This window comes from Elaeis guineensis, chromosome 3, assembly GCF_000442705.2.
Source record: "Elaeis guineensis isolate ETL-2024a chromosome 3, EG11, whole genome shotgun sequence".
Taxonomy (NCBI): domain Eukaryota; kingdom Viridiplantae; phylum Streptophyta; class Magnoliopsida; order Arecales; family Arecaceae; genus Elaeis; species Elaeis guineensis.
The window spans coordinates 5,771,898-5,796,338 of record NC_025995.2 but is presented as its reverse complement, the minus strand read 5'-3'; the positions used below and the strand labels follow the sequence as shown (position 1 = coordinate 5,796,338).

Here is a 24,441-nt window from a genome sequence, read left to right as displayed (position 1 = left end):
AGTCAAAATTTTTATTACTTATTGGGCTATCAAACTTATTATTATTATTATTATTTTTTTCAGATTTAGATGCTTAGTTCGGACACGAATACTGTTTTGGGAGTGAGATTAGAAATGAAATTTGATAATAGCAACATAATTTAGATTTGAATTTATTATTATTGTTTAGAGAACTATTATTTGAGATTTAATGGACATAAGACTTCTGAATTTTATCTATTAGTTGGATTTCTTAGTTAATTGAATTTCAACATTTAGTTATTTAAGTTATCTCCATCATGATGTATTTGATATTGTGATAAGATGCTTTATATATTTATAGGGAGTATGTTCCATGAGTGTGCGGTGGTTACCGCGATCTTAAACTCGTGATTTCGGAGCAAAGGCATGATAATAATAGCTTGTTATAATGAAAAATAAAGCTATTATTTTTTCCGTAGAGAGGAGACATGGAAGCTGTTATAACAGCTATCATGTTTATAACACCATCGTTAAAAACCTTGTTTGTATCTAAAAACTTACCAATAATCCATGCTTTCAGTGACACAACCTGCAACTCGAGTACCGTCTACCTGTCCATATTAAACGTGCACTTGACTCTGTTTGGTTTCACTACAGTGACACGAAACCCCAGTCCAGACAAGAGACAGCTAAAAATCCAACCGCCTCCGACACCAAATCCGCTCTTAGGAACAGTGTTGAAACGGCATCCAACACCCAGAGCTTCCAAGCCAAGCCATAGAAAGCTTCAGCAGCCGCCGGCAGCACCGCCCCATGCCACATCACCTTCCTACCTGGCACTGCTTAAAGGTTGGCTTCCCCCCCTCTCTCTCTCCACTTTTTTTTTGAGTCACCACCACCACCCCCACCCCACCCCCCTGCTTTCCAGTCCCCCACCTCTCTTAACCATTCCAATCTTTCCCTTTCCTTCTCTCCTTTCCCCACCATTTGCCTTGAAGAAACATCCCTCCTCCCTCCTGCTCTTTCCACCTCTCTCTCTCTGTAGTCTGATATTGAATGATCAATATTGACATAGTGATTGAATAATGGTGAGTTTATGATCATTGAGTTATCTTCATGGATGAAGTATTGGATTATCTGTGTCCATTGGCTGATTGTTTTGATCATTGCTTCTTTTTGGCTGGTCAGGGGACTCCGGTCAACATCATCGTCGGGTCTCATGTCTGGGTGGAGGATCCTGAGCTCGCTTGGATCGATGGAGAAGTCACGGAGATCAAAGGCAGCGATGCCACCATAATCACCATGGACGGCAAGAAGGTGTGTTGATACTGTCTCCATTGAATGAATCACCTTTCAGATTCCTAACAATTCTTTATTCTTGGATTCTTTCCCTTTTTTTTTTTTTTTGATAAGAATTCTTTCCTTTGGGTTGATATGGATCAAATCAATAAACCTTTGGAGTTGTCATGTCTGAATTTTCTTTAGCAGGGTGAATTTTTCTGCAAGATGAAAATCTCTGACTTCCATCAGTAGATTTTTTTATCCTCTACAGCCGGTGCTAAGTTTGCACATCAGATCAATAATAAACTGATCATATAACAAATATGAAATTTTCTGGATCATGAAAAGTCTACACATATGATCAGATGTAGAGCTAAATCATAAAACTCACAGCCAGACAGCTTTTTGATACTGATGCTATGTCTAAAAGAAAAGTTGATGATAATTCATAGAATATTTGCAAGAGTTGGCCGTCATGATGAAGTTCTAGCATGTATGGCTGTGTTTCGGTCTGTTTATCAAAGTCCCTTTTGTCAAGCAAGAAGAGAAATAGAGGATCAATCTTTACTCATTCCAAAATGCTTAAAGAATGATTCATTTGAATTCAATGGAAGAATCCAGTCTGCAATCTGCAGTGCTACCAATCCTTCCTAATCAAATCATGACACTGTTATATGTTCAACCAGTTCTCTGTTTCCAGTTTCTGTCAAATCCTTTGACATTCACAATTTAATCATGATGCTCTGTTACAGCTGTTTGTCATTTATATAAATCCGCCTATCGGTAGCCTCAACAGCCTGTAAAATTCTCATCATCAAAAAAGTCCAGCACCTCACTTGGAATTAAATGTGAACTTTTTTATGTCCTTCGGGTCGAATTGCTTACAATCATTGCTAAAGCATCCAAAAAATGAAGATATTATTTTTTCCCACAAATGACAATTAAAAAACAACATGGTCACCATCTAGTTCAAGCATATTGTTGTAGCTAGATTCACATGCTACTGTTTTAAGAATAAAGTTTCCAAGATTCCGATGTCCAATGGAATTTTATTTTTTTAGGAACAAAATGCGTTAGCTTGCTACATTTTGCAGTATTTGAATAGTCCAGCCAGTAATGATATCTTACAAAGACTAACTCAGACATTGATCAAGTATGCAGATAGTGGCAAATCTTTCCAGTATCTATCCAAAGGATACAGAAGCTCCTCCAGCTGGGGTAGATGATATGACCAAGTTGGCCTACCTCCATGAACCAGGAGTTTTATATAACCTCGCTTCCCGTTATTCCCTGAATGAGATATATGTACGTTATCATCATCCATTTCCCTATTCAAAATCAAAAACTTTGTTCAAAACAGGAAATGCAAGCCCTCACAAGAAACATGAATTCTACAGACATACACAGGGAATATATTAATTGCCGTGAACCCTTTCCGAAGGTTGCCCCATCTCTATGACGTCCATATGATGGAACAGTACAATGGTGCTGCTTTTGGGGAGCTAAGTCCACATCTTTTCGCAGTTGCAGATGCCTGCTACAGGTAGAAGATATATATATATATATATTTGAATCTCATCATCATAATTCAAGGATAAATCTATTGATACAAAGCTGGTAATGGTGAGTCTGTATCAGAGCAATGATTAACGATCATGGGAGCCAATCTATCTTGGTTAGTGGGGAGAGTGGGGCTGGTAAAACAGAGACAACAAAAATGCTCATGAGATATCTAGCTTTCATGGGTGGAAGATCAGGTACAGAGGGTCGAACAGTAGAGCAGCAAGTCTTGGAGGTAAAACATACTCCCATAATATTAATCAGAACTTTCTAGCAATCCAATATGAATCACTCATTTTTAATGTATAAAAAAGAAAAGGAAAATGTACATGCAGTGCAATGAATTTGATGTTATTCAATGCAGTCTAATCCAGTATTAGAAGCATTTGGGAATGCCAAGACAGTCAAGAACAATAACTCAAGGTGACCAACATGCACTTCTGTTGAATGTATTGTTTTTGCAAGCAAGATTTTAGAACTCAATGAATACTTACATGGAGAAGTAACTGTTCATTCAGTCGTTTTGGTAAATTTGTTGAAATCCAATTTGACAAATATGGGAAGATTTCTGGAGCTGCAGTCCGCACGTATCTTCTTGAGCGCTCGAGAGTTTGTCAGGTATCTGACCCTGAGAGGAACTATCATTGCTTCTACATGCTCTGTGCTGCGCCACCAGAGGTACTTCCACATCAAAATTCCGAAATGTTATAATACAGATAAAACTTAAAATAAGAAGCTTACATCAAAATTTGCTCCTCTAGACTGTGAGTTCCATTGTAAACAAAGGGATAAATAATTTTTCAGGATGCAAAGAAGTTTAAAGTTGCAGATCCGAGAACATTCCATTATTTAAATCAAACAAATTGTTATGAGGTAGCAAATGTGGATGATGCAAGGGAATACCTGGAGACGAGAAATGCCATGGATGTTGTTGGAATTAGTCAGGAAGAGCAGGTAATGATGTGACAGCAATCATGCTCCAACAAAAATTTTAAGTCACCAAAATTAACATAAGATGAATTTTCCATTTTTAGGATGCAATCTTCTGTGTAGTGGCTGCTATCCTTCACCTGGGAAACATCGAATTTGCTAAAGGGAATGAAATCGATTCCTCAAAGATAAAGGATGAGAAGGCAGTCTACCACCTTAAAACAGCAGCAGAGCTGCTAAGGTGTGAATCAAATCTCATGAGCTTAAGAAACTTCCTTTCAGTCATTTTCCGATCATTCTTTTTATACACTGAAGATATTGATGCACCCAGGTGTGATGAGAAGCTACTTGAAGACTCTCTTTGTAAGCGTGTGATAGTTACACCAGATGGCAACATCACAAAGCTTCTTGATCCAGATTCTGCTGCACTAAGCCGTGATGCTTTAGCAAAGACAGTATACTCAAGGTTATTTGACTGGTAAGGACACAATGTGATCCAATATTCCTGCATGTTTATCATGCTAAATTTACACATATTGTTTCTGTTATCTTGTTTGGGGAACTGCCAAAACTAGATATCTAGCTTTTTATTAACTTGGTATGTTCGGTAAGCTATTACAACTGAAAAAGATTCAAACCTTTGTAAGTCACTGTATCCAAAGTTCAGTTTATGTCCATGGGTTATAGGAGGTCTTCTCTGTTCATCATGGCAGGATTGTAGACAAAATCAACAGTTCAATTGGTCAGGATCCTAATGCAACAAACATAATTGGAGTACTTGATATCTATGGTTTTGAGAGCTTCAAGATAAACAGGTGAACTATTGAAACTAGTTTTCCAAGTAAAATCAAAGCACCTAACAACATAACCATTTTCATGGGTATATTATCAGGTTTTCTTACGATCATATTTTTTATCTGGCAGTTTTGAGCAACTATGTATCAACTTAACCAATGAGAAACTGCAGCAACATTTCAATCAAGTATGCATAGCTTGACCGAACCTTGTGTAAGTTCGATGCATTATGAAATGATGTCTACTAATGTGAAGTATGCAAATATTTCTACAGCATGTATTTAAGATGGAGCAGGAAGAGTACACAAGAGAAGAAATCAATTGGAGTTATGTGGAGTTTGTTGACAATCAAGATGTGTTGGATCTTATAGAAAAGGTACAGCCCAAGCCTACCATTTAATGCTAAGTATCTGAATACATACTAAGTTCACAGAAAGGCATGAGGGTACTCATAGCCATTACTTCGTATCTACATGCAGAAACCTGGAGGAATAATTGCACTTTTGGATGAGGCATGGTAAGTTCACTACTCTGTTGCAAAGGAAAGAGATTGATTATGGTTCTTAGAAGAATTCATCATAAAACGATTATTATAAACTATAATAGATAATACATCAGTGCAGCATTAAAAATATTATAGCAGAAAACAAGAAAATTTGATTAGGAAGGTGTTCTGTATATATTTAGGATTACCACATCAAATTTGACCTGAGATGGGATTCACTTCAGCCAACCAGTTAACTAAGTTAGAAGTTCTTCATATCGTAACATATGTTCTAAAACATTTTCTTTAACAAATGCACATCTTGGGATCTGAATCAGCATAAAAATTTTAACATCCAGTTTGATTTATTTCAGAACTGATTGATATATAGAATGAATGCATTATCCACATGCTGCTCCTCCCTATAAATATTTTGTCTTCAATTCTAGCTAAGCAGACTGATGAAAATATTTCATATGTTGCAGCATGTTTCCAAAATCAACTCATGAGACATTTGCACAGAAGATGTACCAAACGTACAAAGCACACAAGCGATTCAGCAAGCCAAAACTTGCTCGAACTGCCTTCACCATCAATCATTATGCCGGAGATGTAAGTAAAAATCCAAATAAAACTTAGTCCTTGGTCAAAAATTATGCTAGCAAGGCATTCAAAGCACAAGTTTTTTATTTAACAGGTCATATACCAAGCTGATCAGTTCCTTGACAAGAACAAAGATTATGTCGTGGCAGAACATCAAGCTTTATTAAATACCTCAAAGGATCCTTTTGCTGCAAATCTCTTTCCTCCATTACCTGAAGAATCTTCAAAGCAGTCCAAGTTCTCCTCCATCGGTACTCGCTTTAAGGTATGTGATTATTGTAGGCATGCACTCCATCTTGGTGAAAATCATATCCTGAAATTCTCTTATCTCAAAATTCTGATAAGCTTTTGACAAAATTTGGCAGCAACAACTACAATCGCTCATGGAGACTCTCAATACAACAGAGCCACATTACATCAGATGTGTGAAGCCCAATGCTGTACTGAAACCAGGGATCTTTGAAAATATCAATGTCTTGAACCAATTGAGATGTGGGGTTAGTAAAACATTTGGGGCTGGTATTCCACTAAGAAGAAATTACAGTAAATTATAATTCCAATAATGCTGTTTCTGACTTTCATCCTGATATAGGGTGTGCTCGAAGCGATCAGGATTAGTTGTGCTGGGTACCCCACAAAGAGGACATTTGATGAGTTCATCGATCGTTTTGGAATGCTTGCACCAGATGTTATAGACAGGTAAGAAAAGGTTTTCTAACAAATAAGAAGTTAATTAATTTTCAAGCATGAAATGAGTGCCCATTTCAAAGGGTGTGCTTCCTCCGGTGATATGTCAACCACTTAATCTTATTGCAGCTCTGATGAGAAGGCAGCATGTGCAGCTATTTGTGATAGAATGGGTTTGAAGGGCTATCAGGTAACTTCAGTTAATAAATTGACAAGTGAATGTCCCCCAAAAAATGGTGAATAGGGAAAAAACTAGATGTACAGTTTTCTGTGGAAAATGAAAATTGTATATTCTAAGAATTTCAAATCATATTTATTATTATCAGATAGGAAAGACAAAGGTGTTCCTCAGAGCAGGTCAGATGGCTGAGCTGGATGCTCGAAGAATTGAAGTATTGGCTAATGCTGCAAGACTTATTCAGAGGCAGATACGAACACATCTGGCACGGAAAGAATTCATTATTCTACGGCAAGCCTCAATTCAGATGCAAAAGCTGTGGAGAGGTTCTTTACTTTCTTCTGTGACTATTTCATGTGCATGTAAAAATTTAACAGCTAACATGGTATCATATGTTCCCATTGCATCCCCAGCAAAACTAGCACGCAAGCTATACGAATATATGAGGAGAGAAGATGCTTCAATACGCATACAGAAATATACACGTGCTCATACTGCCAGAAAAACTTATACAAAATTGCGAACGGCAACAAAAGTTATACAGACAGGATTACGTGCGATGGCAGCCCATAATGAGTACAGACATAGAAGGAGAACTAAGGCTGCTATAATCATTCAGGTACATGTTGTGACACACACACACACACACACACACACATATATATGTATGAATGTATGTATATTCATGTATGTATGTATGTATAAGCTGGAGTTGTCATTACTTATTATTATGGCTTACAGACTCAATGGCGTTTACATCAAGCTCGATCAGCTTATAAACAACAAAAGAAGGCCACTCTGATACTTCAATGTCTCTGGAGAGCACGCATTGCAAGAAAGGAGCTTCGGAAGCTCAGAATGGTGAGTTGTCCTCAAAACCCAAGTGTTATACTTTGAGTGAATTTCTCTCATCTTATGATTTTATTGAGGAGTGAAGATGCTCATTCTGCTGGAGGTACAACATATTAATGGTAGTAAGATCTATGCGCAGGCTGCAAGGGAGACAGGGGCACTCAAAGAAGCCAAGGACAAGTTAGAAAAACGTGTTGAGGAGCTTACATGGAGATTAGAATTTGAAAAACACATGAGGGTACTTTATCATTTTAATCTGATAGTATAAGTGATGATCAAAGTAGTTCAATAAATTTAATATAAGGTTTTATTATGTGATGTAGACTGACCTTGAAGAAGCCAAAGGGCAAGAAATTGCAAAGCTACAATCTGCATTACAAGAAATGCAGGAGAAGCTTGAGGAAGCCCATGCGGCAATCATCAAGGAAAAAGAAGTGGCAAGAATAGCAATTGAACAAGCACCGCCAGTAATCAAAGAGGTGCCTGTTGTGGATAATACCAAGTTAGAGTTGTTAACCAATCGCAATACAGAGCTAGAGGTAAAGAACATATCAAGGTTCCACTATTCTGTTTACTTGACATAAATTTCCTATATAACTAAAAGCAATCATGGTAACTAGTTTTTGAATAAGAAACAAGAACTGAAAGATGATGTTTTGAATCTTCATACATTTTATATGCAGCAAAAGTACCATACTGAAAAATAAGAATCATAATACTTACCAAAAAAAAACAGAATAAGAATCATAATAAACATTGGCTGAATAAGCTTCTTTATTTAATGCAGGATGAATTAAGCATCTTCAGAAACAGAGCTGAGGAATTTGAGCAAAGATATTCTGAGGTTCAAAAACAAACTGAAGCATTACTTAAAGATACAGAAGAATACCAGTCAAAAATAAGTCAACTGCAAGAGACAATAGAAAGGTAACACTTGCAACATCTGCTCTCTCTATTAGCTTTTATTTGGATTTCTCCATATATTTATGTTTAGGAAAAACTAGGTCCTCCACAGTAGTAGAATACAACTGTTCATCTATTTTAAATTGCAGACTTGAAACAAATATTTCTAGCATAGAGTCCGAGAACCAGGTTCTGCGGCAGCAAGCTTTGGTTGCATCAACAAATGAAGATTTGTCAGAGCAAATCAAAAGGTATTTCCTGTTTTATTTAGGAAGCTGCAATGTTTCAAATTTGACTTCTCAAAGAATATCGCTTGGCAACTTGGTCATTTCATGTCCAGCCTTGAGAACAAAATTGCCACATTGGAATCAGAGAATCAGTTGCTGCAAAGTCGACCAGTGGTAGTTACTCAACCAGTTGTAACTACTGAACTGGTACAACCACCAGTCATTAAGGTACAGCAACCATCAGCTGTTTTAGGTACCCTGTGGCATCTCTTCATTAATTTAGTCTATTTTCTAAGGCACCTAATTGATCTTATGATTCAGGCCTTGGAGAACGGCCACCAAGATGGAGAAGAATCCAAAGTAATAACAAAAGTATGTGTGTGCGTGTGTGTGTGTCTGCATTTTTTTTTTCTTTTTCGCAGTGGCAGTGTGGGGAGGGGGGGTGGGTGGTGCTGGTTCTGCTAAAAAATATCGTGAAGAACATTAAGCCTGATAAAAGAGGAGTTACCACATAAATCTTAGTTATAAGCTAACCAAAGTTTTACTTGCAGGAGTCGCCAGTCGTCCCTCTCGCACCAGCTCTAAGCAAACAGAAGTCTCTGACTGACAGGCAACAGGTATGTCAGTAGCCATCTAACCCAGCATAATACCTATATGAACCAAGAAGAAAGAGAACTCTGAGACATTCCTTGTTTTCCATTCGTTAACATCAGATTCTGTAATTGTTTTGTATTTATAGGAAAACCATGATGCACTTATCAAGTGTCTCATGGAGGATAAGCGTTTTGACAAGAAAAGACCGGCTGCAGCATGCATTGTTTACAAGTCACTGCTCCAGTGGCACTCATTTGAAGCAGAGAAGACAAACATATTTGATCGCATCATTCATACAATCAGGTCATCAGTTGAGGTTGTGTTCTATGACTTGAGCTTGTGCTCATAGCATTACTTTCTCCATGTTACTAAGGAACTCCCTCATGCAGTTAATATATTTCCTGCAATGTTCAGAATCAGGAGAATGTTGGAGAACTTGCTTATTGGCTTTCAACAACATCTACCCTTTTATTTCTTCTACAAAACACTCTCAAAGCAAGCAGTGCATCAACTACAAAATCACACCGAAGTCGAACCACAACTGTCACATTGTTCACTAGAATGGCACGAGTAAGATAATTGATGCATTAGTAAATTCATGTCTAGGCAGCAAAGTAGTCAAAATAGGAAATATTTCAAAATTCTTATAGCTGGATCTGCTCATGCAAAGCCAACATTCCCTCATTTCAGCTAGTCCTGATTAGTTTGTCCAGAATACATTTCATTTTTTGGCCTTTTGGTTTTATTAATGCAACTGGATCTAACTATGCAACACCAACCCTCTAGTTTTCTTGGACTTCCAACTATAGGGTTTTCAAATATCACAAAACAATTTCATTTATTAATATTGATCAATTGTACTTGCAGAACACCCGTTCATCTTCATCAGGAATGGGGATTTCCAGTGGATACAGTGGAATGGTAGGCAAATCTGATGACCAGTCCAGAGTGGAGGCAAAGTACCCAGCCTTACTATTTAAGCAACATCTAACTGCATATGTTGAGAAAATATATGGAATGATCCGAGACAGTCTGAAGAAAGAGATCAGTCCATTCTTAACAATGTGCATACAGGTATATCCATGATCAAAATATGTGACCTTCAGCATTAACCTCTAGTAAATGATGTTTCAGTAAAGTTGTGAAATATAAAACTGATCACAGGCACCAAGATCTGTACGAGCTAGATCAATTCGTGGATCTTCCAAGAGTATCCATTCCACTATTGTGGCAAAGCAAGCATCGAGTATGCACTGGCAAAGTATTGTCAAGAGCATGGATCGCATCTTGGGGATAATGTGTGAAAATTATGTAAGTTTGACGCTTCCTTATAGTGGAACAAGATGCATCAGAATACTCATCAAACATTTCATACAGGAAATTCTAAATTTTGAAAAAGAAAGTTATTATCATATATGTTTCTTCCAGGTGCCTTCTATGATAATAAGGAAAATTTTCAGCCAAGTATTTGCATTCATAAATGTACAACTCTTTAACAGGTATGAGTTCCTGGCAATACCCAACATGTTCTAATGACTAGTAACAAAGAAGAAGCTATTCCATCAATAATGGTCGGAGAAAGGAAGAAAAAAAAGACTTAAAATCTTGTATAACATGCTAGTTGGTTTATCTGCAGCTTGCTACTCCGTCGGGAATGCTGCTCATTTAGCAACGGAGAATTTGTTAAGGCTGGCTTGCAGGAGTTGGAACAATGGTGCTTCAAAGCTACAGAAGAGGTAGCTAAATAAAATCAGCATATTGTTATACAATATTTAGCATGAAATCAAACACAAGGAAAAATAATGAAAAGGAGGAAACTGGTAGAATTTTCTGATAACATTTATCTACTTCCAGTTTGCAGGGTCTGCATGGGATGAGCTCCAACACATTAGACAAGCAATCGGATTTCTGGTATGATGGACATTGTGTCCTATCTAAATGACCATTATCAATTTTGTGAACAGATAAACAGAACACAGCATCTTCCACATGCAGGTTTTGCATCAGAAGGCAAACAAATCCTTGGAAGAGATCATGAATGAGTTATGCCCAGTAAGTCAGAAATATAACTAAGCTCCCCATAACAAAACAGATTTTAAGACTCCAAGCATTTCTTTCAGGTCTTGAGCATTCCTCAAATCTATCGGATTGGAACGATGTTTTGGGACGACAAATATGGAACACAAGGCTTATCTCAAGATGTGAGTGTATCCTTACTTCCATTCATTTGCTTCAAGAATATCTGTTGTTTAGACTTGAATCATCAACATGTCCAGCGTTTGGCATTAGACCCCAACCTTCTTCAAGGCTTACTCGGTCAAGTACAATGGTGTATCACAAAGAATTTGGACCTGGATAGTTATAGAGCCGCGGGTCTATACAACCATATATCAAACACATCATGTGCATAATAGGACCACCAAAAAGAATACATCAATGCTAAAGCTAACACCTTTTTCATATGAATCAAACTGATGTCAGGTAATTGCTAAGATGAGGACATTGATGACCGATGACTCGATCAACATCCCAAATAATTCTTTCTTGTTGGATGACGACTCGAGGTAAGATCAACAACCAAACTATCATAAAATTTCTAAAACTCATTAACGAATTCATCTCTTCATTAAAAAAATCACATGAAGATGAGCTAAATTATGGAAAACATTAACATTAAAAAAATTAATGGCAGCATACCGTTCTCGTTGGACGACATATCACGGTCGGTGCTGGACATCAGCCTCGCCGACGTGGAGCCGCCACCGCTCCTCCGACACAACTCGGAGTTCCATTTCCTCTTACAACAGCGCACGGATTGAGAGATTTTTTTCCCATTTATTTGCATTTTTTTCATTCACAAAAGAAAGGGAAAGTGTAATGTAAATTTTTGGGTGCCATTTTCTTGGGTGTTCCAAAAAAAAAGGTAATTTTTTATTTTTTTTCTTCCTTGGAAAATCACACTGATTTTTTGAGTCAAAGGTGTGTCTTTTGGAGTTGGGTTGGGTTGGAGGGTTTGTTACATTAATTGTAAAAAAATGAAGAAACTTTTTTTTTTTTTACAAATTGCAAATAGATAGAGAGAGAGAGAGAGAGAGAGTCAAGTTAGCATTTCTTGCATTATTTGTTTTCAGAAAAAAAGCATGCTAATGTATGATGTTTTTTGCCTTGATAAACTGATGAGGCAAAGGAATTTATTGGAAAGTCTTTTGTGTTTGTTTATTCCACATCCCACTTGTTGATGAATGGCATGGTATTCATCTCTAAGCGCATGGGTACAAAATCTAAGATAACTTCCTGTGTTCCCTTGAAAAAAAAAAAAAAAACTCTACTACAAAACTTATTTGTAGTATCTTGGTCCTTTGTCTCTATTTTTGTTTTGCTTCCTATAGTGGTTAAGATGTGATGCTAATAATTGGAAATAAGTTTATATTGCACCACTTTGTAGTTGTGTTATTTATTTATTTATTTTTTGTAAAGAGCTATGATATTTATTTGATTCAATTGTAGAGAAAAAGGAATGAATTGAGATGAGATGCTTTTTATTTATTTGTTGCTAGCAAAAATGGATATTATTATTATCCAGAAGATGATCTAGCTTAGACTGCTAAGTTGAAGTCAGAAAGAAGAGATGAAGTGGTCTTTGGAGGATTGGTCGGATCTTCGGAGAAGCATGCGAATCGGACGTTAATTCTCAAGTGGTCTTGTGAACCGGACCATACAAAATCATTGAAGATAGGAAAAGTCCTCATGCAAAGGTGGAGATTCTCGAAGGTGAATTTTCCAATCCCTATGTCAGCCTTTCGCAGAAGAAAACAGAAGAAGTCGAAGCTTTCAAGATGAGTTTGATGATATGCGGGGTTGAATATGAGGTGGAATGGAGTGTGGACAGAGAGAAGAATTATAGGGGTCTGACAGATGCCGGGTGGTTTAGGAGATGTTCTGGTGGAGCTAGGGAAGCTCAGAATTTGGGGGGAGAGGCGAATCTACTTCGCATGGCCTTCATCTTTGGGAGAGGGGCATGTGGAGCAAGTGTTTACCTGCTTGGAGGGTCCAGAAAACTGTGGAGGAAGGTGGGTACCTGTCGCTTAGTAGACATGCATCGTTCCTCCCTCTTGGGACTGCAGAGGTGCGTCTAGATTGTTAGGAAATAATGGCTTGCATATCCTGAGCTCATTGGAGTTGCATATAGGAGGAGCAAAGCTGGCAGTTTATCGTCTAGCGAATGAAAGACTCCATAATTCCTCAAGCATGGTTATGAGAATCCATATGGTGGTGATTCATTGGCTGTTATGGCATCTATCAATAGGGATATACGTAGAGCCGCTATTGCGGTGCCAGCACCATAATGGATAGAGTATTTTAGATGTATCAAATATTAATTAATGATTTGATGTATAAGGGTGGACAAGAGTAATATATAAGGGTATCAAATCTTGCCCACGCTCCCACATCCACCAAATATTAAAGTGTGGTGATCACTTCAAGTATTTCAATCATTATTATCCCATAAACCTTACTAAACTTCCCTCCAATTATGATCTTATGGAAGGGGATAGAAAATTTAGAAAGGACAAATGCTTTGCTAAAATAAATCTAACATTAAAAATTTGTTCAATTGAGGTTCCATTCTCTCTTGTTCCCTTTACAAGCGACATTGAAGAACAACATGATTGATAAGCAATAGGAAAGTAATCATTTGCAATATAAAATTCTCTTCTTTTCCTTTTACAAGTGTTATTAAAGCACAACGGGATGGAAGAGCAATAGGAAAGTACTCATTTGCAATAAAACTTTTGTGTTTGAGGTACTATTTCTGCTAGTGTGATGATCCAGGAGAGATGGTAGGTTACAGCTCTAGCCTTCCAATCATGGCTCCAAATCTTCTTAGCCATGTTCCGTGCATTGCTTTCACAAATGTCCCACGTCCGTCGATTAATTAAAAGAAAATTATGAGATGTAATCAAATAAATTTTCTTGTTAAAGAAAACAAAGTTGTAGATGTTTGACATCAGAAGAGAGGGGGTATTGACATTTTGGATGCAATTTTTAAGAGTTCACATAGATTTCTCCTCAAAGTGACTAGTAATTTATTTTCCTTTTTCATTTTTTGTATTTGAGCCTTTAATCATTTTAAATTATACAACATTAACTAGCTATTTAATTTCTATTTTTTATTAAGATTAAAAGTGGCATTTGTAAAAAAAAATAAAAGAAACAGTATTATCCCTTACTATTTTTTTTAAAGATTGATATTTGCATATATATTTGTGTTAGCCATAAAATTGATTTTGATAATATCAAAGATATTTGAGTACAAGTTATATTTACTAATGATGTGCTTGAGAGTGATTGTGGGTTTCCTAACTGTGCTTAATCACTTTGCTCAAAAGGCTTTACTCTCAAGAAAATTAAGTTTTCCAAACCTAAGTCCTTCAAGTTTTAAACCAAAAAAATTTATTAATTGAAAGAAAAATCTAGTCTAGATGCATCTCTTAACAAGCATAAGTCTAGCATGAAAATATTTTAGATCAAAAAAAGCTGTCTGAAACTCCTTGTGGCATGCTTGGCATACTGCTAAGCCGACCTAGACTGGATTTGAGTCGCCCCAATATTAGTCAACGGAAAAGACATAAATCTTATAATTTCAGAACAAATCTTCTAAGCCGATTCAGTAATCAACATAGCCGATCAAGTCTGGAGCATAGCTGACTCAGTGAAGAGGAGAACCAACTCAATCTTAGAAGAAGATGGATACAAAAAGTAGTATAAATTAGTAAATCTTTTGAGCCAATTCAGAAAATCAGTGAGCCGACCTAATATTCAAGTGTGCCGACTAAAATAAGATATGAGCTAACCTAGTCTCAGATAGACAAAACAAGATAGAATGCTGAATTTTTAGCATCTATTGCTGAACCGACTCAGAGTGTCACTTAGCCGATCCAGAGCTGAAGGTTAGCCAACTTAGAGCTTGGATGAGTAACTTAGTGAATTTCGACAAAATAACGACTAGTTTTTTAAAATTTTTGAAATATATCTAATTTTTTTTCAATGACTAAAGTATTAAATAAAGATATTTTTGGGCCAATAAATGTGAATGATTCATGAAGGAAATCAACTTTTGAAAAAAGAGAAGCTCATTGAGAGTATAGACAAGTAGATAATGTGTAGAACGAAAAGAGAAACAACAAAGAAGTTAAGAGTATCATAAATTCGATCCTTCCTACATTCAATTTGACTGAAAGAGAGGAAGAGTTGTTATATTCCAGCTAGCTATCTTTGAGAAGGAATATTAAAGACTACCTCAACCTTTCAAGCATTCAAGGAAGAAGTTCAAATATTGGAAGCTCAACTATCTTAATTTCTTCAGATCTAAAAAGAAGTTTTATTGTTCTTAGCTCTATTTCTTATTTTTTTTACTATTTATTTGTAATAAGTTTCTTAGATATAGAGACTTGGGATTGGTCCAAGTCTAGAAAATTGGATGTTGTTTGATTTTGATTGATATCTTCTAAAAATTCAATCGGGATTGATTGTAAACTCAGAAGAAAATAATCAAGATTGATTGAGCTTAGAAGAAAACAATCACTTATAAGGTTTTGATTGATGAGCTAGTGAAAATCAACTGAACTGAATTGTGAATTTAGAAAAATAATTGAATTATAATCTTTAAGAGATTATAGTTAGAATTCTCAAGTGGGTTTACTTAAGGAGTAGATGTAGGTGCTGAGTTTAGCATCGAACTACTATAAAATTATTATCTTTGTGATTGTAATTGCTTTGCCTTCTTTTTATTTTCATTATACTTTTATATTCTTTGCTTATCACTTCACTTACACAATCTGAATTATTTTGGATATAAATTATTTCAAATTTAGATTTTAAATTTAGGCTTTAGTTTTTAAGAAACCTAATTCACCCCCCTTTTTGAGTTGTTGCTTCTAGAAAACAACCTATAATATTTGGGATAATCTTGTATTAATATAGAATGAAGATGTCAAAAGCTAGATATTTAACTTTAAATCAACTTGGACATCTTTATGCAAAATATTCCTCCCAAATTCTCAAATGGTATGATCGGTTGTATGGATAAAATTTTTTTCTAGGCTAATATACCCCTTCAGACTTCTATGTAGTTTTTATTTTCCTAACATCATACCACTATAGGTAATACGGTATGATATGATATAGTATAGTACAATATATTAGAATGTCATACAATACAATATAAATAATTATGTGTATCATATATAGTTGTAATATTCATATATTATGCATTGTAATTATTGTAATATTATATTTACAATATATATATGTACACGTGCGCGTGCACCTAGAACTTTTTGTAAAAGAAATGTTTATGCAAACTCCCCATTATCGCAAGAGTACGTTGCTTTCTCTTGATATTAGATAAATGAAATTAAATTGATTTTACTTCACGATAGAAATTTGGAGATGTTGAGTTGCCATCTTTTGTATGAGGTATTTTAGCCTTAAAGAGTGGGAGAGGAGAGAACTAGTGGTGTGGCACATCATGTTGGTAGAGAGAGTGAATGAGGAGAAATTATATCCTATATCACGTGCCCCAAATTTAGCCATACACCACACTAATCACCTTGGTTCATTCCTCCAGGCTAATCATCGAGATAATCATATGATAAATGGAGTTCATAGGAACGAGCCGAGATGATTGGTATGGTGCACAGCCATGGTGCATGCAGTATAGGCTATACTTTTATGCAAGGGGTTTGTGAATGTCTTTTTGGAGCATGAAGCAGAAATTGAACTTTGACATCCGCTTTCAAGAATTATTTTTGCCAAATTTAATATTTATCACATCCCAAGTATCATTTATGTCATCATCCATCATAAATTGCATGTAAGAGTAATAAAAAATATTATCTTTAAAAAATAGAAAAAAAAATCAAAATCTTAAATTTCAGTCTCACAAAATCCTTCAAAAAGGAATGCAAACAGAGTCAATTAAATTAAAATAAAAAATTAGTCCAAAATTTTACTTAATAATAAACAATTCTACTGCTCGATTATAGGTTAGCACTCAAAAGTCCAACTTGCTCTATATTTAATAAGATAAAAGAGAAATTTGCAACCAAGATCAAACATTATGTTGAGTCCAATCCACACAATGTCACAAGCAAAATAATAACCTACAAACAAACCCGAATTGTGTTTTAATACATAAGGATCAAAGAGCCGAACATGATCCTTTTGAATCTTCAAAATCCCTAAAACTCTGACAATCCACAAGAAAAATTGATTTTTTTCTTGATAAGATAAAAATCTAGACAAAAAAATTTAGTTGTGACAAGCAAGAAGAGATCAAGGAAATGCAAAGGCACCAATGGGGAGGAAAGAGGAGATTTACTAGTGATGAAGGAGTCCAGAGAGATGGGAGAAGGATCCCCAAGGGATTTGGTATTTGGGAAAAAGTAATGGGAGAGATTGGGGTTAGGAAGTAGTGAAAAAGAAAAGAAAAAGAGAGAAAGATGGTGATGTGAAGAATATATTGTCCGATCTCGATCTTTACTAAGGAAGGGCAAGATCAATACAGCCAACCACATCATCTTGGCAAAGGACGATTTGAAATTATGATTACGCCAGCTTGTGATATCCGATAGTAGTTATACCCATAATTATTATCTGATCGTCATTGTATGGATAAAATGCTCGAAATTGCTAAATGACGTGCTAGCTATTTTAGTCCATTCGAACCATATGTTAACTATAGAATGCGATCACCGCAGAAATATGCCTGCTCCCAATCAAGAAAATGACTATTGACCTCCCTCTAGGAATAGGAGGTAAGGGAACCCTAAATAAGTCTCTCGGGCCTCTTGAGCACTCTTATTTTTTGGATCTTCTCTCTTTCATCGTTCTCTGGTTCCTGTCTAACTTGGCTTTGGAGGGTCTGTTGCCAGAAAAACTCTGACAAAAGGACCTCTATGCAAGTCTAGCCTTCAGTTCATGAGCCCTGACAGCCCATTGACCTCAGCTCAATTCGGTCCATCGACTTTAGTTTGACCCTGGAAATTTATGGTAGCAGGTGGGATGGCAAGCAATCTCTCCCCTCCCCTATTGCACGACTCCTTTCCAAATACATAGGAGGCAGACTTAACCCGATTGTTAATTGGGGCATCTTAGGATTTTGGGTTAGGTTTTGATTTAAGTTTGCTAGGTACTAATGTATTATTATATGCATAAATAATATATATAAATAAAGATGCGATAAGCCCATTCCATTCTTTTAATTAAGATGGATCCATTTAGAGGAGTTTAAGAGCTATAAGCATTTGAAATGGTAGCAGATTGAATGGACTAATAAAGGGATTCTTGGGTTTGTAGGGTGTATGTTGGGTGTGTGAGTACAACGGCGTAGTTGTAGATCTTCGAATGCTAACGTCATGTATCACATCTACCATATGTATCAATACCTACATTTATAATTAGTTCATTTTCACTGTGCTGTAATTGACAAGGTTCTATTTGGACTAGTTGAACACACACTGTCATATGTTATGAAAAAAAAAAAATCTATTGATGAAACCCTTTCAATTTAAAATTAAGTTAATAAGAAAACATGAAGTCCTTGAATTAAAATAGGATTTATTTTTTCTCATGTTATACCCAAGGAAAAAATTGACATCGAAGTATTCCAACCTACCGTAATTAAGATCATTTACTAATACATTTATAAAATTTAAAAAAGAAAGTGGGTCTGAGGACCTTTTTGAATTTTGAAAAGGAAATGTATGGGTTCCAGTCCATGAAATTACTTATTTACTCATAATTAGAAAATCGTAACAAGGAGAAAATAATGTACAATTTTTTTTACGCTTGATAAAAATATTTGGCTAATATAAATGTGAGAAATGGAGTAAAGTATTCTATGTATTGAAAAAATTCTTTATTTAATTAAAACAATTTTGTGCACGTGTTATCCAAAAGGTTGAAAAATTATCAGTCCACCCATTCAATAAAAAGCCCAAAATTAATTGGTTTTGAACCAATTAAACAGGTTAGAGGGCCGGATGAGACTTAGAAAGGGTAGGTTCTAGGTCAAGTTCATTTGAAGCATCCTTGTCCTACTAGTGGGTGAAGTTGGGCTCGAGTCCATAGATCCTTGATTTGTGGACTAGACTTGGACCAAATCCGACCTGACCCATTGGTTGTCAAAACTAACTAAATATCAGCATAGCAGAAATCCATGGAAAATCCACTCTTGATATACTTATTTAAGCACCAAATTTACTCACCTAGTCCTCATGCAATGCACACTGGTTTGTAAATAAGGGTTTGGGTTGTATCTTTTGTGCAAAAGAATGATACATCTTTTTTTGCAATGTGCATCATTGGATTGCATAATAACTTCTGCGATATCTATGTAGGCAGATGAAGGAGAGAGTTCACAATGCTTTGAGACCTGAGTGAGGTATGATCCAATTGTTGATGTCACGAAAAAATATCAATTATTCTTTCATACAAAGATATAACCTAAACCCTAAAAATAAGAACATGATACATTCATTCAAGTACCAGCTGATTCACTCACCTAGTTCTCATGCAACACATATTGGTCTAGAAATAAGACAAAGGAAAGTGAACACTATTCAAAAGTTTTGAGAACACCCCCACAAGCCTCCAAATTACGTTCACCAAATGCCATGAGGCACCATTCTAACTGTTAAGAACTGAGGGGGATCTAAACAAGAATTTGAAGGCTTTGATTTGAGACGTGGACCATCACTAAATGATATTTGCCCTCACTATAATTACTGCAAGATTGATGGCAAATTACTTTCAAGATATAACAAAGCCTTACAAATCTAAAGACAGCAACTTCGGAAGACTTCTCTTCAGAATTTCTCAATTTCTTATATTTTTGTGATTTGATGAAAGATAGAATGGGAAAAATAATAAAAATTTAATTCATATTTTTTTATCTATAAATGGCACTATATATAAAAACAGACCGTTTCTGTTACCTCTAAAAGTTACATTCATTCAATTGAATAGACATGTATTTAATATAAAAGTTATATACCTTCAGAAATACACATGGCTGTTCAATCAACAGTCACAAAAAAATATTATGGTAGGTTAAAAATAAATTTCAGTTAATTGCCGCTGTCAAATGTCCAAGTGCCGAGTGCCAAGTTTTTGATTATTTAAACATTATATATATATATATATATAAAATATTTCAATGAATATCTTTTTAAAAAAGTTAAATTTTTTTCTAAAATTCTGGCCATATCTTTTCAAGTACAAGGCTACTTTAAATATATATAAAGTACTTTACTTTTTTGTAATTTTTCCATATAGGATTATTTACTTGCCTTTTCAATACTAATATTACAAACTACCAAAAATAATTATAGGTATAACACTAACAAGCAGTGGAGAGAATACAACCCCCACCTCAACTACATCGCCTTTCTTCAAATCTCAAAAACCACAGACGATCACCACCACTGTCACCTTCTTATCTCCAATCGTTTCATGGCCAACACTTCCGAGCTCCAACAGCAACAACACCAGTGATTTGGAGGTGAGCAAGAAGAGTCAGGCTTCTTCTGAGCATGTAAAGTGTTGCCACCAGGTATTCTATTGTATTCAGCCATCAGTTTTTGCTAGAAAAGTTTGGTTTTTTTTTACCTCCTTTCTTGCAATCTTTCTGAGAGCTTTCTTTGTTGCAGTGCTACCAGAAGAGGGACATGCTAGCTTCTTGCAAGCAGATGAAGAAGGGCAAGCTATGCATCATGAAGTTTTGTTTCACATGCCTAGATAATATGTTGTTAGTACTATTGCAAAAGACCGTTTCTATTTCAAAAAGCCTAAACTTATAATGTTAGTTTCCTAGTTTGATTGGATTTTTACTTGTTTTAACATTGAACTAGTCAAACATCAATTAGCTACTGCAGGTACCTTTAAGTCTCTAATGGATTTGAATGTTGCATGATTTGCTCCAGTCAAAGCATGATTTTAGCTTGACTCTTTAACTAATTACCATTCCCCTGCACTATAAATACCAACTTATCCATCCTCTTAAAAGATAGAGTTTCTGTTATCTCTTTTTCCCCTGTAATACTCATCTCTCTGCCTTGTTTATTAAAGATCTTTCTGGGTTATCAAAGTCTTTCCTGATTCCTCACATTGAGTGCACATCTGTGAGAAGCATCTGTTAAATCCTAGGAAGGCGGTTGCTGTCAACCTGCTGCACCTAGACACAGTTTAGAGGGGCGAAATCTATCTCCAAGGACAGTGCTTTGCATGCCTCAGAGGATAAGTTTTTCTGCATGCATATCTTCTTTGTTACAATTTATTATTTTCAATAACCATTTAAATCTCTTACATTTGAAACAGTCTTCAGGGTAGAGCTATTACCATGAAAACTACTTTGGTCACTACGAAAGCTTATCCTGACACCTCTAAGATGGAAACCTTTACTAGCTCCCATTTCAAATGATGGCAAGAGAGGGTCTTTTCTACATTAGATATCATAGGAACGACATATGCATTAACTGAACCTAAACCTGAAGAAGATTCTAAAATAAGATCTATAGGCACACCATTCTTAGTACCTCAGCAAATGACCTTTTTGATATTTACTATCCTCACAAAGTGGCTTGGGAGATTCGGGAATCCATGAACAAAAAATATGCAGTAGAAGATGCTAGTACTCAAAAATTTGCTATTTGAAATTTCATACATTTTCAAATGATAGATGACAAAGATGTGCAGTCTCAAATTAATGAATATCATAAGTTGCTGAAAGATCTAAAGAATGAAAACATCAAGCTGCAAGAATAATTTATGAATGGGTGTCTAACTGAAAAGCTGCCAGAATCATGGGATAACTATAAACAATAACTAAAGCACATACGAAAGCCCATGTCCTTAGAAGATATGGCAGTGCACATCATCATAGAAGAAAGGAACAAAAACTTGACCAAGGTTGCAAAGGCTAAGGAGATGGCCATGAAGGCTAACCTAGTTGAAGATAAGCCTAAACAAGAATCAAGCAAAAAAAAATCTAACATGAGGTATGATAAATTTCGTAGACCCGGTAACAAGCCCAGGGCCAACAATCCAACCTCCAAGAAAAAGGGAGCTTGTTTTGTATGTGGAAAATCGGGGCACCATGCTCCATAATGCAGGCATAGGAAGAGAAACAATAACCTTGCTAAACCAAGTGCAAACCTGGTTGATGTGGATGTCATTGCTGCAGTTGTTTGTCAAGTGAACATGATAGCTAATATCAAAGATTGGGTAGTAGACTTTGGTGCTACTAGGCACATCTATGACAATAGAAGTGCTTTTACCTCCTACACTCTTGTTGGGAAAGGAGAATAAACTATTTATATGGACAACTCTAAGCCTGCACCCATTCTGGGAAAGGAAAAAGTTCTTTTCAAACTCACATTCGGCAAAACTTTATCTTTGAGTGATGTGCACCATGTTTCTGACATTCGAGTTAACTTGGCGTCTGTATCCTTATAGAAAAAGGTTGAGATAAAGGTCCCCTTTGAATCTGATAAGATTGTAATAATAAAGAATAATGTTTGTGGAAAAGGGCTGTTGTAGTCAGGATCTCTTTATTCTAACTGTTCTTAATGTAATTATTAATAATGGGAATGCTTCTACTTTTTTGGCTTATTTACTTGATGTTACTAATTTGTGGTATGGTAAATTAGGGCATATTAGTTTTTCTTACATTGAAAAGATGAATGAAATGGGGTTGATTTCTGTTTTCATTAATGAAAAAATAAAAAATGTAAAACTTATGTGGAAGCTAAGATTACTAGAAAGTCTAATAGATCAGTAGAAAGAGAATCAGAGTTGCTAAGTTTGATACACTCTGATTTAGGAGATTTGAAACAAATAATTACAAGAGGTAGTAAAAGATATTATGTTACATTTACAGATGATTATTCCAGATATACAAGAATATACCTGCTAAGGAATAAAGATGAAGCCAGTGACAAGTTTGTAAAATATAAATCTAAATTAGAAAACTAGCTAAATAAAAAAAATCAAAAGACTTAGATAGGATAGAAGTGGAGAATATGGTCCTCTAAATGATCTTTGTGAAAAAGAAGGAATAATTCATGAGGTTTCACCTCCCTACTCACTAGAATCCAATGGAGTAGCTGAAAAAAAAAAAAAAGACTTTGAAAGAAATGATGATCTCATTGTTAATAAATTTAGAAGCACCTAACGACTTATGGGGAGAAGCAATTCTCTCTGCATGTCATGTACAAAATAGAATTCCTTTTAAAAAAATAGGAAAGACACCTTATGAACTATAGAAAGGGTATGCACCCAATCTAAAATACTTAAAAGTATGGGGGTGTCTTGCTAAAGTTATGCTTCCTGAACCAAAGAAAAGGAAATTAGAGTCTAAAATCTCTGAATGCATGTTTGTTGGTTATGTTGAACATAGTGCTGCATATAGATTTCTTGTTCTTAAAAATGATGTGCTAGATCATAACACAATAATTGAGATGAAGAATGTTGAGCTTTTTGCACATGTTTTTTCTCTTAAATTCAACAAGGAAAGACTTTCACCTACACCATCTAGTGAAATGGATAAAAGAATAAATGATGATTTCGAAATAGAGTTAAGGAAAAGTAAAAGACGAAGGAAAGAAACTAAATTTAGAGATAAGTTCTATATTTTTCTTATTGATAATGACCCTCTTACTTACAATGAGGCCATATCATCATCTGATGCTCTATTTTGGAAGAAAGCAATAAACAATAAAATTAAATCAATCATGCAAAACCATACATGGAAACTTATTGATTTACATTATGGGGCCAAACCTATCGGGTGTAAATAGATTTTTAAAAAAGAAGTTTAAACCTATGGATCAATTGATAAATTAAAAGTTAGATTAGTTACTAAAGGCTACACTTAAAAGAAAGATGTGGATTATTTTGATACTTTTGCTCCTATGACTAAAATTTCATCAATTAGAGTTCTAATAGCTCTAGCATCTATTTACAAACTTGTGATTCACCAAATGCATGTGAAAACTGTTTTTTTAAATGGTGATCTCGAAGAGAAAATATACATGCTTCAACCAGAAGGATGTATAGTTTTTGGACATAAAAATAAAGTGTGCAAATTTATAAAATCTTTCTATCATTTAAAACAAGCTCCTAAACAGTAACACAAAAATTTGATCTAGTGTTGGTTTACAATTGTTGAGGCAGATAAATTTATATATACTAAGTGTGAAAATGGTCATTATGTTATTATCTATTTATATGTGGAAGATATACTCATATTTGGATCAAATTTAGAAATTGTAGGTGATACTAAAAGATTTCTTACTTCTAAATTTGACATGAAAGATTTGGAA

General features: G+C 35.4%; 1 protein-coding gene and 1 long non-coding RNA gene across 15 annotated transcripts; one reads left to right on the top strand and one right to left on the bottom strand.

Moving 5' to 3' along the window:
• Positions 1-865: 865 nt before the first annotated feature.
• On the top strand, positions 866-11,886 carry LOC105042286 (myosin-12). Of its 2 annotated transcripts, XM_019849409.3 has the most exons (40): positions 870-1,049; positions 1,150-1,278; positions 2,404-2,547; positions 2,640-2,785; positions 2,881-3,037; positions 3,167-3,225; positions 3,321-3,480; positions 3,607-3,756; positions 3,837-3,973; positions 4,064-4,210; positions 4,446-4,547; positions 4,657-4,714; positions 4,802-4,903; positions 5,007-5,044; positions 5,497-5,623; positions 5,709-5,879; positions 5,980-6,111; positions 6,207-6,313; positions 6,431-6,491; positions 6,628-6,805; positions 6,893-7,098; positions 7,221-7,340; positions 7,471-7,569; positions 7,655-7,870; positions 8,119-8,258; positions 8,384-8,485; positions 8,575-8,689; positions 8,783-8,833; positions 9,013-9,078; positions 9,201-9,371; positions 9,470-9,625; positions 9,923-10,129; positions 10,220-10,366; positions 10,484-10,554; positions 10,692-10,791; positions 10,910-10,966; positions 11,051-11,107; positions 11,176-11,256; positions 11,537-11,619; positions 11,748-11,886. In XM_019849409.3, exons 1-40 carry the CDS (start codon positions 1,047-1,049, stop codon positions 11,872-11,874), a joined length of 4,680 nt encoding a protein of 1,559 aa, XP_019704968.1. In that variant the 5' UTR covers positions 870-1,046; the 3' UTR covers positions 11,875-11,886. The 2 variants fall into 2 exon arrangements, with proteins under 2 accessions (XP_029119559.1, XP_019704968.1); XM_029263726.2 differs by lacking the exons at positions 10,220-10,366; positions 10,484-10,554; positions 10,692-10,791; ... (3 more) ...; positions 11,537-11,619; positions 11,748-11,886 and having other exon boundaries at positions 866-1,049; positions 9,445-9,625; positions 9,923-10,063.
• LOC105042285 (uncharacterized) lies at positions 2,263-11,889 on the bottom strand. 13 transcript variants are annotated; one of them, XR_012139589.1, is made up of 9 exons: positions 11,753-11,888; positions 11,273-11,430; positions 9,007-9,111; positions 8,055-8,170; positions 7,661-7,814; positions 3,706-5,927; positions 3,297-3,466; positions 2,646-2,776; positions 2,263-2,532 (listed from the first exon to the last, which is right to left on the bottom strand). It is a non-coding gene; the product is annotated as an uncharacterized lncRNA (long non-coding RNA). The 13 variants fall into 13 exon arrangements; XR_012139582.1 differs by lacking the exon at positions 11,273-11,430 and having other exon boundaries at positions 8,970-9,111; positions 11,753-11,889; XR_012139591.1 differs by lacking the exon at positions 11,273-11,430 and having other exon boundaries at positions 4,950-5,927; positions 8,970-9,111; positions 11,753-11,889.
• Between the last annotated feature and the right edge of the window lie 12,552 nt (positions 11,890-24,441).

What these genes read in the sequence shown, in the direction of transcription:
- LOC105042286 (XM_019849409.3), top strand. An exon ending in AATCCAAAGTAATAACAAAA is followed by an intron (nt 8,834 to 9,012) that starts GTATGTGTGTGC and finishes TTTTACTTGCAG; the next exon opens with GAGTCGCCAGTCGTCCCTCT. An exon ending in TCATGAATGAGTTATGCCCA is followed by an intron (nt 11,108 to 11,175) that starts GTAAGTCAGAAA and finishes CATTTCTTTCAG; the next exon opens with GTCTTGAGCATTCCTCAAAT.